The 15,998-nt window shown below is 54.6% G+C and overlaps 1 protein-coding gene across 5 annotated transcripts; it reads right to left on the bottom strand.

Moving 5' to 3' along the window:
• Positions 1–4,415: 4,415 nt before the first annotated feature.
• Positions 4,416–13,029, bottom strand: LOC147648206 (uncharacterized). 5 transcript variants are annotated; one of them, XM_086868460.1, is made up of 20 exons: positions 12,733–13,029; positions 12,304–12,375; positions 11,858–11,938; positions 11,584–11,661; positions 11,393–11,494; positions 10,839–10,946; positions 10,482–10,553; positions 10,322–10,393; positions 10,139–10,237; positions 9,599–9,718; positions 9,207–9,278; positions 9,047–9,124; positions 8,858–8,959; positions 8,298–8,405; positions 7,573–7,644; positions 7,117–7,188; positions 6,843–6,920; positions 6,156–6,269; positions 5,373–5,532; positions 4,416–4,842 (listed from the first exon to the last, which is right to left on the bottom strand). In XM_086868460.1, the coding sequence occupies exons 1-20, from the start codon at positions 12,827–12,829 to the stop codon at positions 4,683–4,685; spliced, it is 1,917 nt and encodes a 638-aa protein (XP_086724586.1). In that variant the 5' UTR covers positions 12,830–13,029; the 3' UTR covers positions 4,416–4,682. The 5 variants fall into 5 exon arrangements, with proteins under 5 accessions (XP_086724586.1, XP_086724588.1, XP_086724587.1 ...); XM_086868462.1 differs by having other exon boundaries at positions 8,858–8,947; positions 12,733–13,023; XM_086868461.1 differs by having other exon boundaries at positions 11,584–11,655; positions 12,733–12,997.
• Positions 13,030–15,998: the final 2,969 nt, after the last annotated feature.

The following is a 15,998-nucleotide window of genomic DNA, read 5'->3' as shown; positions in this document are numbered from 1 at the left end:
GACCTCAGAGCCTGCCGTGACCTCAACCTGTGTGACCTCAGAGCCTGCCGTGACCTCATGGCCTTGGCTGTACCCCCTGAGCGCACTCCCATCGGACTGCCCTGATTGTAAATCTTTTACTTCATCTATGAGCCTTTGCTAAACAAAACCTTAGTTTTGCCTGCTGACACTGCTGGTCAGGTGTCGCTAGAGGACACAAATTATAGAGCGAGGGTTCCAATCACACAGAGCAAGCAGAGGTTTTTCAGGAAGCAAAAAGCCTTTATTTTGGGGTTGTTCAACCCTTTCATAAGGTGTTCCGATACAGGTTATCTTGATTGGTAGAAGGAACAATACCTCCCTCATCCCATTGGTGGGACAAGAGAAAAACACTCTCAAAACATCCGTTTTGGGAAACCAAACCTTATTTGCACAATCAGTCCTTGAGAGAGAAAGAGTTCTCAAAAGACGTTCCCTTGGGAACAATCAGCCCCTGAGGGCTTGAACATCTCTCTGTTTCAGTAAGCCATGTCCAAAGTCAGGGTGCATCTCTGGCGTTGCTCTTGATGGTTCTCTCTTTTCCTGGGCACGCCACTGGAGGAGGTCCAGGCCCAGGTGATGCCACTGAAGGAAATGTGCCCTCAGTCCCGGCACACACAGCTTGGACTCCTTCTGCCCCTCGGGGACCCGCTGCTGGTCACAGAAGCCCATGCCTGGTTCCTGTTCTGACTTTTACTTGTGGCTTTTTACAACTTTATTTTTATTATAGAATAAATTCTTTTTTTTTTAATCCAATTGGCTACTCATTTATAACAGATTGGTGGATGCCAACATGATGCAACTTTGGGTTTTGTGACTATCACTCTCCAATCATACCGAAGTTTCCAAAACATTAAAGCACCCCGAAGGGTGGGTTTTACATCACCAAATAATTGGAAGAGTTTGTATCAGCAGAGAAGGAAAAAGACCTACTAAAGTAGTGGGATATACTCCTTGTATATTCACTTTAGCAATAAATTCAAATAGTAATCCCAGAGTCTGACAACCAGAACCCCCCACTGGATATTGGAGTCAAATGAAAAAGACAAATAGTGAATGGAATGACCAAATGATGTTGGCACAAAAGCCCTGGAGCTAATCCTTAGTGAGCCTTAAAAGGCTTCAAGAATTACTGGGAGAAACCAGAAACTGTAAATGCCCAAGGGAAAGCACCTAACAGAATATACTGGATGTGTGGGAAAAGGCGTACAGTGAAATACTGCGCCGGTGGAAAGGATCCTGTGCTCTGAAAATGATTGGACCCTCCTTTTTCGTTCTGCCAAAGTCTGCAAGTAAGCTGTTAGGAGCACCCCTATATGAGACCCTAGACAGAGAAAAGAGAGATCTGAATCTTGAGTTTCAAAAAGCAGGAGGGAATCAGAAGTGGGAGAAGATGAGTGGCCTGCAGAAAGAACAATAGCTTACTACGGTCCAGCAACGTGGGCTCAAGATGGAAGCTGGGGATATTGGACCCCAATTTACCTATTAAACCAACTAATAGGACTTCAAGCCGCAGGAGAAATGATACCAAATCATACTTCTGATGCTCTTGAGTTGTTAGCTAAACAACACTCACAAATGCAAGCATTCGTGTATCAAAACCGAATGGCTTTAGAATACTTGTTAGCAGAAGAAAGGGGAGTCGGCAGAAAGTTCAATCCATCCAAATGCTAGGTAGAAATGGATGACTATGGAGAAAGCTTAAGAAGCCTTGCAGCAGAAATTAAGAAAGTGGCACATGTAGCAGTTCAAAAATGGAAATCTATCCTTCAAGCTTCTTGGTGGGATCAATTGTTTGGAGGGGGAGCTTGGTGGAAAAAAATAGGATTTTTAATATTATGTTCAAGAATGGGGCCATTACTTCTGCCTTGTCTCATACCATGTTTTATCCCACTAATCGGTTCTGTTGTCCAAAGCATGCAAATAGCAGCAATGCCCATTGGTCCTGACTTAGCTACAATGAAATCTGGTCAATCCAAGGGAACAGCCAACAGAACTAAAAAAATGGAATTGAAAGAAAATAGAAAGAGCAGAGGTGCTGAAGCTCTGGCCAGATTTGAAGCTCAAACACGATTAAAATGAATTTTAACAGATAACATGAAAAAGCATGAAAAAAATATTTTACAAGTAGCATAAAGCTACTATGCAGTCAAAACATAACTCAGGATACAATAGGCACTTGCATTGATGTAGAATGGAGCATCCAAATAAAAAGAATCAAATAGCAGAATAACCAATCTTATGAAAAATTAATTTGATATGCTGATTAGTAGTAGAGAAAAGTAGTTGTTAAGTCTTGTAAATACGGATGATGAAATTGAAGAACTTTATCAAAATATATTCTAAAAACACATAAATTCATAAAATAATAAAGAAAGGTGTGGGGGGGAGGATACTGTGATCCATAGCATGAATAAATTTGTGCTGAAGTTATAACCTTGTCTGATAAGAATCCCAGAATATTTCCAGGATACCGCCTCTGACGAGATTATAGTGATATACACCAAGGCCAACATGACTGTTCATCTGCAAGACGCATATTTCCAGGAAACCTCTGTCCGATAAGATTATAATGACAGACACTCAGGAATATTTGTCCGCAAGAGGTGTATTCCAGGGGACCCCCGAAAGGCCTGAAAACATATAAAATCCCCCTGGGACAGTGGCGGTTTGTGCAGCACGGTGAAGCGGTGCTCGCAAGCCTCTCCCTGCCCCACCCGACGCTGTTCGCCCGGTTCAGCGCCGATCTGACTTTTGATTCTGGATTTTACGATTTTATTTTGATTCTAGAATAAATTCTTCTTTATTCATCAAATCGGCTACTCATTTATAGCAGCCCTGAAGGCAGAGCGGGCATGTGTAGGGATGTGGACTCATTTCCCTCGTCCCAGCCGCGCTGCAAACAGCAGAGCTCTTTCCTGGCTGTTGGTGCTCGCTGGAACGGCACCACGGGCCTGATGTGCAGTTACAAACAAAGCGTCTTCCAGGAATCAGCACACATTAAAACACACTGTTTAGCCTGGGATTTGAAGTTGCTTCTCAGTTCATCTTTAGACAGGCCTAAAGAAGTCTCCTATGAACTGTTTCTCTCCCTGGCGAGTTCCGTTGCGGCCCCGAGTCCCCCTCAGCATTGCCGAGGCAGCGGCAGGAGCCGGGCGCTCACTCGGAGCCCTGTTCTGTAGGGAGAGCGCGGCACAGAGCGAGCCGCTCCCGCCCGGGCTGCCCACAGGCCCGGAGAGCCGGGCGGGCCCCACAGCTCCTCTGGCATCGGCTCCGTTCGCCCCGGCGCTGGCTGGGGCCCGGTGCCACCGCTCTGCCGGCGGGGCTGTCTGTGTTCCCAGCTCCGATGGAGGCAGTGTGGGCCGTGGCCCCTGGTCTCGGGCTGCTCAGCAGCGCCTGAGCCGTGCCCGTGCAGCGGCACCTCAACCCCTCGGCACCACCAGCCCGGCACAGCGGCTGGCCCTGGGTGCCCCTGGGCCGCTGCAGCCCCGAGCCGGACTGCCCCAGGAGGGACCCCGGGAGGGACCCCATCCCCTGCGTGCCTCAGAAGAGACTCCAGCCCCACTGCGTGCAGCAGGAGGGACACAAAGCACCAGCAGGCTGATGGGAGCCCACAGCCCTCTCCACAACTGCACTAAGAACGCAAATCCCCCCTCACGTACCTCAGGAGAGACCCCCATCAGCCTGCACACCTTGGGAAACATCCCAACCCCCCTGCACGCCTCACACAGGATTCCAGATCCCTTGCATGACTTACAGGGAACCCCAGTGCCCTCCATAACTTGGAGGGAACCTAAAATATCACTGTGTGTCCCACAAAGGACCACAGCCTCCCGTGCACGTTATGGAGCACTCCAAAACTCCCACATGCCTTAGAGGGAAGCCCAGTCCAGCTACACTGAGTGTTTTCACCTGGAAATCCAAGTGTAGTTGCAGCTGGGTTCTTGTGCCTCCAGTGCTGTTCATCAGCCCCATTGGGGCCCACAGCTACATGGCCTTTCCCTTCTGGCCCTTGCCCAGAGGAGCAGAGCCTGTGCAGCACCGTGTAGGATTGGTGATGGCCCACCAGTTAGGACCTATCAAGGGTGCGTTAATTAGGGAGAAACTTTGTTTTTCCTGCTGAAATTGCTGGTAAGACTGCATCACTGGAGATGCTCTTGATGGTTCCCTCTTTTCCTGGGCATGCCAGTGGAGGAGGTCCAGGCCCAGGTGATGCCACTGAAGGAAATGTGCCCTCAGGCCAGGGATGCTCAGCATGGGCTCCTCCAGTCCTCGGGGCCCTGCCGCTGGCTCCTGCCTGCCCACACTGGGGTCAGCCCCGGCTGCTCCTGGACATGGAGCTCAGGTAGGGCTGGTGTTGTGTGGGCTTTGCTGGCGGTACCACGCAGACACTGGGGTAACAGCTCCATCTCTTTATTGGAACAGATGAAGGGGCCATCACCTACACTGGCAGATGGCCTCACCTTCAGTGCTGGTTAGAGGGAAGGGCCAGGGGGCTCAGGGGCAGAGGAAGGGCCATGTAGGTCTCAGCTGGGGCTGGAGGGTGCTGGGCTGGTCCTGGGCTCTCTACAAAAACTAAGGAATGGGCTAGGCCGGGGCAGAGGAAGATCAAAAGTGGGACTGAAGGCATCTTGGGGATACCCATGGGCACAAGATCTACAGGGTTATAGGAAGATGCCTTCATCTCTGCAATGGCTGCTCCAGGGTCCTCTTCTCAGAGCTCTTGAGAGAGCTGCCCAGGCCCTCATTACTGAAGAGGAGCTGTTCAAGCTGCCCGGGTGTGTAGTGCAGCCACTGTCCTTCAGCTGCTTTCCAGAAGTGCTCCTGTGGAGAGAGGAGGCGGCTGAGGCCCCCAGCTGCCACTGGCACACAGGGACCCTCCTGCCCAGCAGGGCCCAGAGCTGCCAAGGCTCCCCGGCACAGCTGCAGCTGCTGGCACACCTCGGCCCAGCTGGACAGCTGCCCCTCAAGGCCCCGACAGGCAGGGGATGGCTCTGGGCAGGGTCCCTGGCCAGGAGCAGACCCCAGAGTGTGTCTGCCTTTCAAGGCCAATCTCTTCCCCTCTCTTCTTCCTCCCTACCTCGCTTTGCCTCTGCCTGCTGCTCCTAGGGCTGCTCTTGGCCAGGTGGCCTCAGTGGCAGCCAGCTCTGGCTGCAGCCCGAGTGGGCTCCCCAGAACAAGGCCCCACAGTTAAGAGACCAATGAAAGCCCTGGGCAGCAGCAGAACTCTCAGCAGAGTTCTTTGGACAGCCACTGAGTACCCACAAGTCCACAGCAGCCTCACTGAGAATGTTTCCTGTCTACAATTGACTTGCAAAGGAGCTGTTTAAGCGAAAGATGAACAAAACACTCACCGTTTTCTCTTGCAGACATAGCAGATTCCAAAGCAGCACAAGAAGATAAGCTCCATAGCAAGCAGGCCTACTGTTATCCCTAGCCAACAGCGTGTTCCTTGACAGAAACCCCTTTCAATGCCCTTTTGGGAATCAGGAACGCGTGTTGTGCCGCTTGCATCTGTGGAAGCAATGGGCAGTGTGAGCCTGTGCCGTGCTCCGCTGCTGAGCATGGTGGGTATGGCCCGGCCGTTCTCTGTTTCCCCCAGAGCTGGGGCCTGCAGGCACCTTGCTGCCCCTTGGCACAGGCTGTGCCACCTGACAAAGCCCAGAAGGCCGGGAGCAGAGCCCGGGGGGGCAGCGCAGCTGCTTGGCCAGTGGCTCCTTCCAGGGACTCAGGCCAAAGCCATCCCTGAGCAGCCACTGCCACCCCGGCTCTCCCTGCTCCGTGACAGCTCCCTGAGCGCAAGGGGACAGAGCCAGGCCCTGCCAGGAGCCAGGGCAGGCCCTGCCCAGTTGGCAGGTGGGGCTGGCTGTGGCCCTGGGCTTGCAGCAGGGCTCCCACTCAGGACTGCTCCTGTGCCTTGGGCCACTGGGCACTCAGGGCCAGCTCTGGGAGCAGTGGTAGCAGGAGGGATGTTGGTGAACGAGTCCCATTTCCCAGGGGCTGGGAAAGAGCTCCAGAGGCCTCAGAGCTGAGGTGCCTCAAGCTTTGGTTGTTGCTGGGCTGTGTAAGTGCCGGCCCTGGGGGGAGAGCTGCTGCCACACAGCCCCGCCGAGGGCTGAGCCCAACACAGCAGTTACCTCCTGTGTCTGGGCCTGTGCCTGGCATCGCCTTCTTTCCTGCAGCAGAGGCTGCCAACGAGCCACTGCTTCCTCTGGGAAGTGCCTTCTTGTACTTAGCCTTTTGGTCCACCACTTGAGAAAGAAGAGGGATATCAAGATCAGGTGGAAACATTCTCCGTTGGAGAGGTAGCATCTTCAACAGGTAATGCTTGTCAAATTCACATTTGAAGATCAGGAAAATGCCCATGGTGTTGGGGCTGGACCAGAGTACACCCTCGTCCAAACAGCTGCCCCTCCTGATCTGCCCTGGGACCAGAAAATTGCAGGGGTTTCAGGGTGTGCGTGGCCTGAGATGCACCTTGGGCTCCCTGTCAGCTGATGCTAATGCATGAAAGCAGCAGTGGGGCTGTGAGGCTGCCATGGATCCCTTCCTGCTGTGCTGGGCATGGCGTGTCCAGATGTGCAGAGAAAGCCCCCGGCTGCTGAGTGTCAGGAGGGGGTTGAGGGACATGGACCCAACTTGTCCTCCCTGCACTTCTTTCTATATATGTATCAGGAGATGATTTGATGCTAGAGACTTTTTAGTTCCAGTATCTTGGGTCTTTCTTTTTGGGGGACCTTAACAGAAAGTATTTCAATTTTCCAGGAATGGATCCCACAATACCAGTCCTCAGCCTGTGGGGTCAGCAGGGACACACCACTTACCCCTGCGATGGGAGTCAGGCTTGGGTGCAGCAACCAACCCAGGAGCTGGGAAAGACCTCCCTGCAGACACACCTGTAACTGAACAGCCACAGAAGCTTCTCTCATCTCTGCTGAGCTGCACGGGCAGCACTGAGCTGCAGGAGTGGGGAGGGGATTGTGCAGGCTGAGGGCACACACGTGCACAGCTCTGTCCTGGTGCCTGCAGCGATGCCGCCCTAGCCAAGTTTTGGGCTCTGAGCTGGCAGCTCTCCCTGGGGGATATGCCTTGACCTACCCTCACCACCTCCCAGAGCCTCAGTCCTGGGTGTGGGTCGAGAAGCTGCATCACCTTCACCAAGAGGCTTTCCTGCAACGACAGGACGGACAGAACAGCTCTCGTGGCTCTGTAGGAGATCCTCAGGCTCCCTGGGATTGCCAAAGGAGTTGTGCAAGGCACAGCCCTGGGACACAGCCCTGGGCCTGGCCCCTTCCCTCTCTGCTCTTCTCCGTGGCTGCACAGAGCACATGGAAGGTGACTCTGCCATTGCACATGGGAAGATTGACAGCTAAATGCTCCTTCCTCTCACTGACAGGGATCCTGTGGCATCACTCAGGGCTCAAGAAGGGAGTGGGGTAAGCTTTCCAGGATCCATCACCCCTGAGATTATGTTAAGGGGAATGACACATGGCTGAGCTCTTGCCACCTTGCCACCGATTATTCTCTAGGTAAAAAGGTGAATTGAGAACTTGCCTCCAACATCCTCCAAGAATTTCAAGCCATCTTCCACCAGGGATTCCAGATAATCCATGTCACTATCCCAATCTACAACGGAGCGCATATGAGAACCATTTTCAGTGCACTCTGGCATCCCCTTCTGCCTTAGGGAGCTGGGTACTGCAAGGGGGTCGGGTAAGGCCGTGGGAGCCAGATGTCAGTGGACACGGCCAAAGCTGCAGAGGGGCCTGGGGAGCTGTGGGCTGGCTCCTGGTCACTCTCCACCCTCTTTCCATGCCCTGTGCAACATGCCTGGAGGGCAAAGTGGGGCAGCCCAGGGCTCCTGGGAGCTCTCTCCCCTCCCACAGAGGAAACCCTCCCTAAAACCCTGGGGAAAACAGCAGTAGGCAGTGCCACAAATATCCCTTCCTTGTTCCATCCCTGCTGCCCTCCCTCTGCTGGGACAGCTCCTGCAGCCCAAAGGGCAAGAGCCAGGAACTCTCAGGATGCAGTGGAGCCTTGCCCTCCCCCTCTGCCCATTCCCCACCATGGGCACCCCTTTGCAGCCACTGCCAGCTTATGGGATGTGTCTCCCACGGAGGGACCCCAGCAGGACTGCCCAGTAGCCGGGTGTCCTGAGCCTGCTGGGGATAATTCCTCTGGGCTGTGCCGGTCTTGTCTGGGCTGTGCCTGCACTGCCAAGCAGCAGTGATGGCAGCTGAAGCCTCAGCAGGGCTCAGGCCCAGAGGCACAGCAATTACCTCCTATGACTGTGCCTGGCATGGCCTCCCTTCCTGCAGCAGAAGCTGCTAATGAGCCACTGCTTCCTCCGGGTAACGCCGCCTTCAGCACAGCCTCTTCATCCACTTCTGCAGAAAGGAAGAGGCAGAGCTGAATCAGATGGAAACATTTCCCATTGGGCTGGTGGCATCTTACAGAGGCAATGCTTGTCAAAGGCATGGTTAAGGATCAGGAAAATGTCCAGGCTCTTGGGACTGGGCCAAAGCACTTCCTCCTCAAAACAGCAGCAGCTCCTGATCTCCCCAGAGATTAGGAAATTGCAGGGGATCTCAGGGTGTGCATAGCCTGTGGTGCACTTGGGGCTGCCTGTCAGCTGATGCCAAATGCCTTCCTGCAGAGGCCGGGGAGAAGCTGCAGCCACGCCAGGCTGGGAAACAGCCCTGCAGGCCGTGAAAGCAGCAGCGGGGCTGCGAGGCTGCCATGGATCCCTTCCCGCTGTGCTGGGCATGGCGTGTCCAGATGTGCAGAGAAAGCCCCCGGCTGCTGAGTGTCAGGTGGAGGCTGAGGGACATGGACTCACCTTGTGCTCCCTGCTGCATTTCCTTCAGCATGTGCCACATGACTTCAAATGGCTCCAGGGATTTCTTGTCTGATGTGTGTTTGGTCTTTCCTGTTGGAGAAACTTAACAGAAAATATTTCAACTTCGCAGGAATGGATCTGAGAAAAGCAGTGCTTAGGCTGTGGGGTCAGCAGGGACACCCTACTCACCTCTGCCTTGGGAGCCTGGCTTGTGTGCAGCATCCAGCCCAGGAGCTGGAGAAGTCTTCTCTGCAGACACACCTGCAACTAAAGAGCCACAGAAGCTTCTGTCACCTGGTTCCTGCCAGGTTGTCAATGATTATTCCTCCATGGAACACTGAGAACGTACCTGCAGGCGTCCCAGAAGGCTTCAAAACTTCATACTGCCAGGCTAATGGAGGAGCCTTCCTAGCAAGCTCATCTAGAAATAAACCAAGATGAGAATCATTCCCATTGAGTGCCAGGGCTGGCTGTAGCCCTGGGCTCATGGCAGGGTGCCCACTCGGGGCTGCTCCTGTGCCTTGGGCCTCTGGGTGCTCAGGGCCAGCTCTGGGAGCAGCTGCAGATGGAAGCACGATGGTGCTCAAGTGCCATCTCTCAGGGGCTGGGAACGAGCGCCAGAGGCCTCAGAGATGAGGTGCCTCCAGCTTTGGCTGTTTCCAGGCCGTGCAAGGACCAGCCCTGGGGGGAGAGCTGCTGCCACACAGCCCCACCGAGGGCTGAGCCCAGCACAGCAGTTACCTCCTGTGTCTAGGCCTGTACTCGTGTGTGGCATCACATTCCTTCTGGCATCAGAGGCTGCTGATGAGCGACCACTTCCTCCAGGAAATGCTGCCTTCCACAGAACCTCTAGGTCCATGTCTTGGGAAAGAAGAGAGACAGCTAGCTCGTAAGGAGCTGTTCCCCATTTGAGTGGTGGCATCTTCAGGAGGCAGTATTTGTCAATGACAGGGACCAGGGAAATGCCCAGGTTATTTGGGCTGGGTCAGGCCCCTCCCTCTTCCAAACAGCTGCCCCTTCCAATCTGCTCAGAGACTGGGAAATTTCAGGGGATCTCAGGGTGTGCATGGCCTGTGGTGCACTTGGGGCTGGCTCCCTGTCAGCTGATGCCAAATGCCTTCCTGCAGAGGCTGGGGAGAAGCTGCAGCCACGCCAGGCTGGCAAACAGCCTTGCACGGCATGAAAGCAGCAGTGGACCGTGCCGAGCATGGCGTGTCCACATGTGCAGACAAAGCTCCCAGCTGCTGAGTCTCAGGAGGAGGCTGAGGGACATGAACCCACCAGGCCCTTTCTGCAATTCTTCCACTCTTTGTTTCCAGATGTCCTTTGACTGCAGGGATTCCTTCTCTCCTGTACGTTTGTCCTTCTCTCTCGGAAGACCTCAAGAGAAAATATTTCCATTTCCCAGTGGATCCCACAAAACCAGTGCTCTGCCTGTGGGCTCAGCAGGGAGACGCTACTCACCCCTGCGATGGAAGTGGGGCTTCTGCACACCAATCAGCAAAGGAGCTGGGAAAGTCCTCTCTGCAGACACCCCTGTAATTCAACAGCCACAGAAGCCTCTGTCACCTGGTTCCTGCCAGGTTGCCAATGATTTTTCCTCCATGGGACACTGAGAACATACCTGTAGGAGGCGCAGAGGGCTTCAAAACTTTATGCAGCCAAGCTAATGGAGAAGCCTTCCCAGGAACATTATCTGGAAGGGAGCACAGATGAGAACCTTTTCCAGGGTGTGCTGGCATCCCCTTCTGCCTTAGGGAACTGGGCACTGCAAGGGGGTCAGGTAAGGCTGTGGGAGCCAGGTGTCAGTGGCCAAGGCCAAAGCTGCAGAGGGGCCAGGGGAGCTGTGAGCTGGCTCGTGGTCACTCTCAACACCCTTTCCATGCTCTGTGCAACATCCCTGAAGGGCAGACACTGCCCAAGCAGCAGCGATGGCAGCTGAAACCTTAGGAGAGCTCAGGCCCAGAGGCACAGCAATTACCTTGTGTGACTGTGCCTGGCATGGCCTCTCTTCCTGCAGCAGAGTCTGGCACAGAATCACTGATTTCTTCAGAAAATGTTTCCTGCTGCACAGGCTCTCGTTTCATTTCTGGAGAATGGAAGAGAGACAGCTGGATCAGATGGAGCTCTTCCTCCTTGCAGGTGTGCCATCTTCAGGAGGCAATATTTGTGAAAGTCTAAGGAACAGCCAACAGGCAGGATTTCAGGACTGTCGCAGGTTGGTCGCTTCTCCAAACAGCCCCTGGACCTGATCTACCTGGAGACAGGGAAATTGCAGGGGATCTCAGGGTGTGCATGGCCTGTGGTGCACTTGGGGCTCCCTGTCAGCTGATGCCAAATGCCTTCCTGCAGAGGCCGGGGAGAAGCTGCAGCCAGGCCAGGCTGGGAAACAGCCCTGCAGGCCGTGAAAGCAGCATCGGGGCTGGGAGGCTGCCATGGATCCCTTCCCGCTGTGCTGGGCATGGCGTGTCCAGATGTGCAGAGAAAGCCCCCGGCTGCTGAGTGTCAGGAGGAGGCTGAGGGACATGCACCCACCTTGTGCTCCCTGCTGCATTTCCTTCAGCATTTGCCGTAGGAGTTCAGATCGTTTCAGGGATTTCTTGTCTGCTGTATTTTGGATCTTCTGTCTCGAAGGACCTTAGAAAAGAAATTATTTCAATTTTCCAGGAATGGATCCCACAATACCAGTCCTCAGCCTGTGGGGTCAGCAGGGACACACCACTTACCTCCGAGGTGGGAGTCAGGCTTGGGTTCAGCAACCAACCCAGGAGCTGGGAAAGACCTCCCTGCAGACACACCTGTAACTGAACAGCCACAGAAGCTTCTCTCATCTCTGCTGATCTGCACGGGCAGCACTGAGCTGCAGGAGTGGTGAGGGGATCGCGCAGGCCGAGGGCACACATGTGCACAGCTCTGTCCTGGCGCCTGCAGCGATGCCGCCCTGGCCAAGTTTTGGGCTCTGAGCTGGCAGCTCTCCCTGGGGGATATGCCTTGTCCTACCCTCACCACCTCCCAGAGCCTCAGTCCTGGGTGTGAGTCGAGAGGCTGCATCACCTTCACCAAGGGTCTTTCCTGCAATGACTGGAAGGAAAGAACAGCTCTCGTGGCTCTGTAGGAGATCCTCAGGTTCCCTGGGACTGCCAAAGGAGCTGTGCAAGGCACAGCCCTGGGACACAGCCCTGGGCCTGGCCCCTTCCCTCTCTGCTCTTCTCCGTGGCTGCACAGAGCACATGGAAGGAGACACTGGCATTGCACATGGGAAGATTGACAGCTAAATGCTCCTTCCTCCCACTGACAGTGATCCTGTGGGATCACTCAGGGCTCCAGTGGGGCAAGGTTTCCAGAACCCATCACCCCTGAGATTATGTTAAGGAAATGGCACATGGCTGAGCTCTTGCCACCTTGACATTGATTATTCTGGCAGGAAAGATGTATTGAGAACTTGCCTCCAACATCCTCCAAGAATTTCAAGCCGTCATTCATCAAGACTTCCGGATAATCCATGTCATGATTCCCATCTAGAAGGGAGCGCAGATCAGAGCCATGTCCATGGTGCACTGGGATCCTCTTGTGCTTCAGGAAATTGGGTACTACAAGGGGTTTGGGGAAGGCTGTGGCAGCCAGATGTCAATGGACATGGCCAAAGCTGCAGGGGAGCCTGGGCAGCTCTGGGCTGGCTCTGGTCACTCTCCACCCTCTTTGCAGGCCAGGTGCAACATCCCTGGAGGGGTGGCTCGAGCAGCCCAGGGCCCCTGGGGACTCTCTCCCTCCCACAGCAGAAACCCTCCCTTAAGCTCTGGGGAAAACTATCCCCAACGCTTCCCAGGGAGAAGGCAGCACTGTCCTAGGAAAGAGAAGCCAGGCCTTGGGCTCACCTGCTCTCTGTGCTTGCCAGAATGCAGCCTGGGCAGCCCTGTCAGGCAGGGCCACTGCCAGGAGGAGCAGGAGGAAGAGGCGCAGAGGAAAGGCCATGGTGCCTTGCCCTCTGCCAGTCCTCCAACTCTTGCTGCCACCAACGTCCTCAAACCGCTGTCCAAGTGTCAGCACCGCTGCCACCGCCGCTGCTGCCACCGTAGCCGCTGCCGCCGTAGCCGCTGCCGCCGTAGCCGCTGCCGCCGCAACAGTTGCAGTCAAGGACTGACTGCTTCGTCCTTGTGGTGCTGTGCAACCACAGGGCTGTGGCACCTCTGTGACCTCAGAGCCTGCCGTGACCTCAACCTGTGTGACCTCAGAGCCTGCCGTGACCTCAACCTGTGTGACCTCAGAGCCTGCCGTGACCTCAACCTGTGTGACCTCAGAGCCTGCCGTGACCTCATGGCCTTGGCTGTACCCCCTGAGCGCATTCCCATCGGACTGCCCTGATTGTAAATCTTTTACTTCATCTATGAGCCTTTGCTAAACAAAACCTTAGTTTTGCCTGCTGACACTGCTGGTCAGGTGTCGCTAGAGGACACAAATTATAGAGCGAGGGTTCCAATCACACAGAGCAAGCAGAGGTTTTTCAGGAAGCAAAAAGCCTTTATTTTGGGGTTGTTCAACCCTTTCATAAGGTGTTCCGATACAGGTTATCTTGATTGGTAGAAGGAACAATACCTCCCTCATCCCATTGGTGGGACAAGAGAAAAACACTCTCAAAACATCCGTTTTGGGAAACCAAACCTTATTTGCACAATCAGTCCTTGAGAGAGAAAGAGTTCTCAAAAGACGTTCCCTTGGGAACAATCAGCCCCTTGAGGGCTTGAACATCTCTCTGTTTCAGTAAGCCATGTCCAAAGTCAGGGTGCATCTCTGGCGTTGCTCTTGATGGTTCTCTCTTTTCCTGGGCACGCCACTGGAGGAGGTCCAGGCCCAGGTGATGCCACTGAAGGAAATGTGCCCTCAGTCCCGGCACACTCAGCTTGGACTCCTTCTGCCCCTCGGGGACCCGCTGCTGGTCACAGAAGCCCATGCCTGGTTCCTTTTCTGACTTTTACTTGTGGCTTTTTACAACTTTATTTTTATTATAGAATGAATTCTTTTTTTTTTAATCCAATTGGCTACTCATTTATAACAGATTGGTGGATGCCAACATGATGCAACTTTGGGTTTTGTGACTATCACTCTCCAATCATACCGAAGTTTCCAAAACATTAAAGCACCCCGAAGGGTGGGTTTTCCATCACCAAATAATTGGAAGAGTTTGTATCAGCAGAGAAGGAAAAAGACCTACTAAAGTAGTGGGATATACTCCTTGTATATTCACTTTAGCAATAAATTCAAATAGTAATCCCAGAGTCTGACAACCAGAACCCCCCACTGGATATTGGAGTCAAATGAAAAAGACAAATAGTGAATGGAATGACCAAATGATGTTGGCACAAAAGCCCTGGAGCTAATCCTTAGCGAGCCTTAAAAGGCTTCAAGAATTACAAAAGCACCCTGGGACAGTGGCGGTTTGTGCAGCACGGTGAAGCGGTGCTCGCAAGCCTCTCCCTGCCCCACCCGACGCTGTTCGCCCGGTTCAGCGCCGATCTGACTTTTGATTCTGGTGTTTACCATTGTATTTTGATTCTAGAATAAATTCTTCTGTATTCATCATATCGGCTACTCATTTATAGCAGCCCTGAAGGCAGAGCGGGCATGTGTAGGGATGTGGACTCATTTCCCTCGTCCCAGCCGCGCTGCAAACAGCAGAGCTCTTTCCTGGCTGTTGGTGCTCGCTGGAACGGCACCACGGGCCTGATGTGCAGTTACAAACAAAGCGTCTTCCAGGAATCAGCACACATTAAAACACACTGTTTAGCCTGGGATTTGAAGTTGCTTCTCAGTTCATCTTTAGACAGGCCTAAAGAAGTCTCCTATGAACTGTTTCTCTCCCTGGCGAGTTCCGTTGCGGCCCCGAGTCCCCCTCAGCATTGCCGAGGCAGCGGCAGGAGCCGGGCGCTCACTCGGAGCCCTGTTCTGTAGGGAGAGCGCGGCACAGAGCGAGCCGCTCCCGCCCGGGCTGCCCACAGGCCCGGAGAGCCGGGCGGGCCCCACAGCTCCTCTGGCATCGGCTCCGTTCGCCCCGGCGCTGGCTGGGGCCCGGTGCCACCGCTCTGCCGGCGGGGCTGTCTGTGTTCCCAGCTCCGATGGAGGCAGTGTGGGCCGTGGCCCCTGGTCTCGGGCTGCTCAGCAGCGCCTGAGCCGTGCCCGTGCAGCGGCACCTCAACCCCTCGGCACCACCAGCCCGGCACAGCGGCTGGCCCTGGGTGCCCCTGGGCCGCTGCAGCCCCGAGCCGGACTGCCCCAGGAGGGACCCCGGGAGGGACCCCATCCCCTGCGTGCCTCAGAAGAGACTCCAGCCCCACTGCGTGCAGCAGGAGGGACACAAAGCACCAGCAGGCTGATGGGAGCCCACAGCCCTCTCCACAACTGCACTAAGAACGCAAATCCCCCCTCACGTACCTCAGGAGAGACCCCCATCAGCCTGCACACCTTGGGAAACATCCCAACCCCCCTGCACGCCTCACACAGGATTCCAGATCCCTTGCATGACTTACAGGGAACTCCAGTGCCCTCCATAACTTGGAGGGAACCTAAAATATCCCTGTGTGTCCCACAAAGGACCACAGCCTCCCGTGCACATCATGGAGCACTCCAAAACTCCCACATACCTTAGAGGGAAGCCCAGTCCAGCTACACTGAGTGTTTTCACCTGGAAATCCAAGTGTAGTTGCAGCTGGGTTCTTGTGCCTCCAGTGCTGTTCATCAGCCCCATTGGGGCCCACAGCTACATGGCCTTTCCCTTCTGGCCCTTGCCCAGAGGAGCAGAGCCTGTGCAGCACCGTGTAGGATTGGTGATGGCCCACCAGTTAGGACCTATCAAGGGTGTGTTAATTAGGGAGAAACTTTGTTTTTCCTGCTGACATTGCTGGTAAGACTGCATCCCTGGAGATGCTCTTGATGGTTCCCTCTTTTCCTGGGCATGCCAGTGGAGGAGGTCCAGGCCCAGGTGATGCCACTGAAGGAAATGTGCCCTCAGGCCAGGGATGCTCAGCATGGGCTCCTCCAGTCCTCGGGGCCCTGCCGCTGGCTCCTGCCTGCCCACACTGGGGTCAGCCCCGGCTGCTCCTGGACATGGAGCTCGGGTAGGGCTGGTGTTGTGTGGGCTTTGCTGGCG

This window comes from Cyanistes caeruleus, chromosome Z (assembly GCF_971803275.1).
Source record: "Cyanistes caeruleus chromosome Z, bCyaCae1.hap1.1, whole genome shotgun sequence".
Taxonomy (NCBI): Eukaryota; Metazoa; Chordata; class Aves; order Passeriformes; family Paridae; genus Cyanistes; species Cyanistes caeruleus.
This window is presented reverse-complemented; position numbering and strand designations above follow the sequence as displayed.

Coding starts and splice junctions, on each gene's coding strand:
- LOC147648206 (XM_086868460.1), bottom strand. CDS start 12,829: ATGGCCTTTCCTCTGCGCCTCTTCCTCCTGCTCCTCCTGGCAGTGGCC. Junction 10,947..11,392: donor AATGCAGCAGGGAGCACAAG/GTGGGTGCATGT, acceptor TCCATTCTCCAG/AAATGAAACGAGAGCCTGTG. Junction 9,719..10,138: donor AGAATTGCAGAAAGGGCCTG/GTGGGTTCATGT, acceptor TTCTTTCCCAAG/ACATGGACCTAGAGGTTCTG.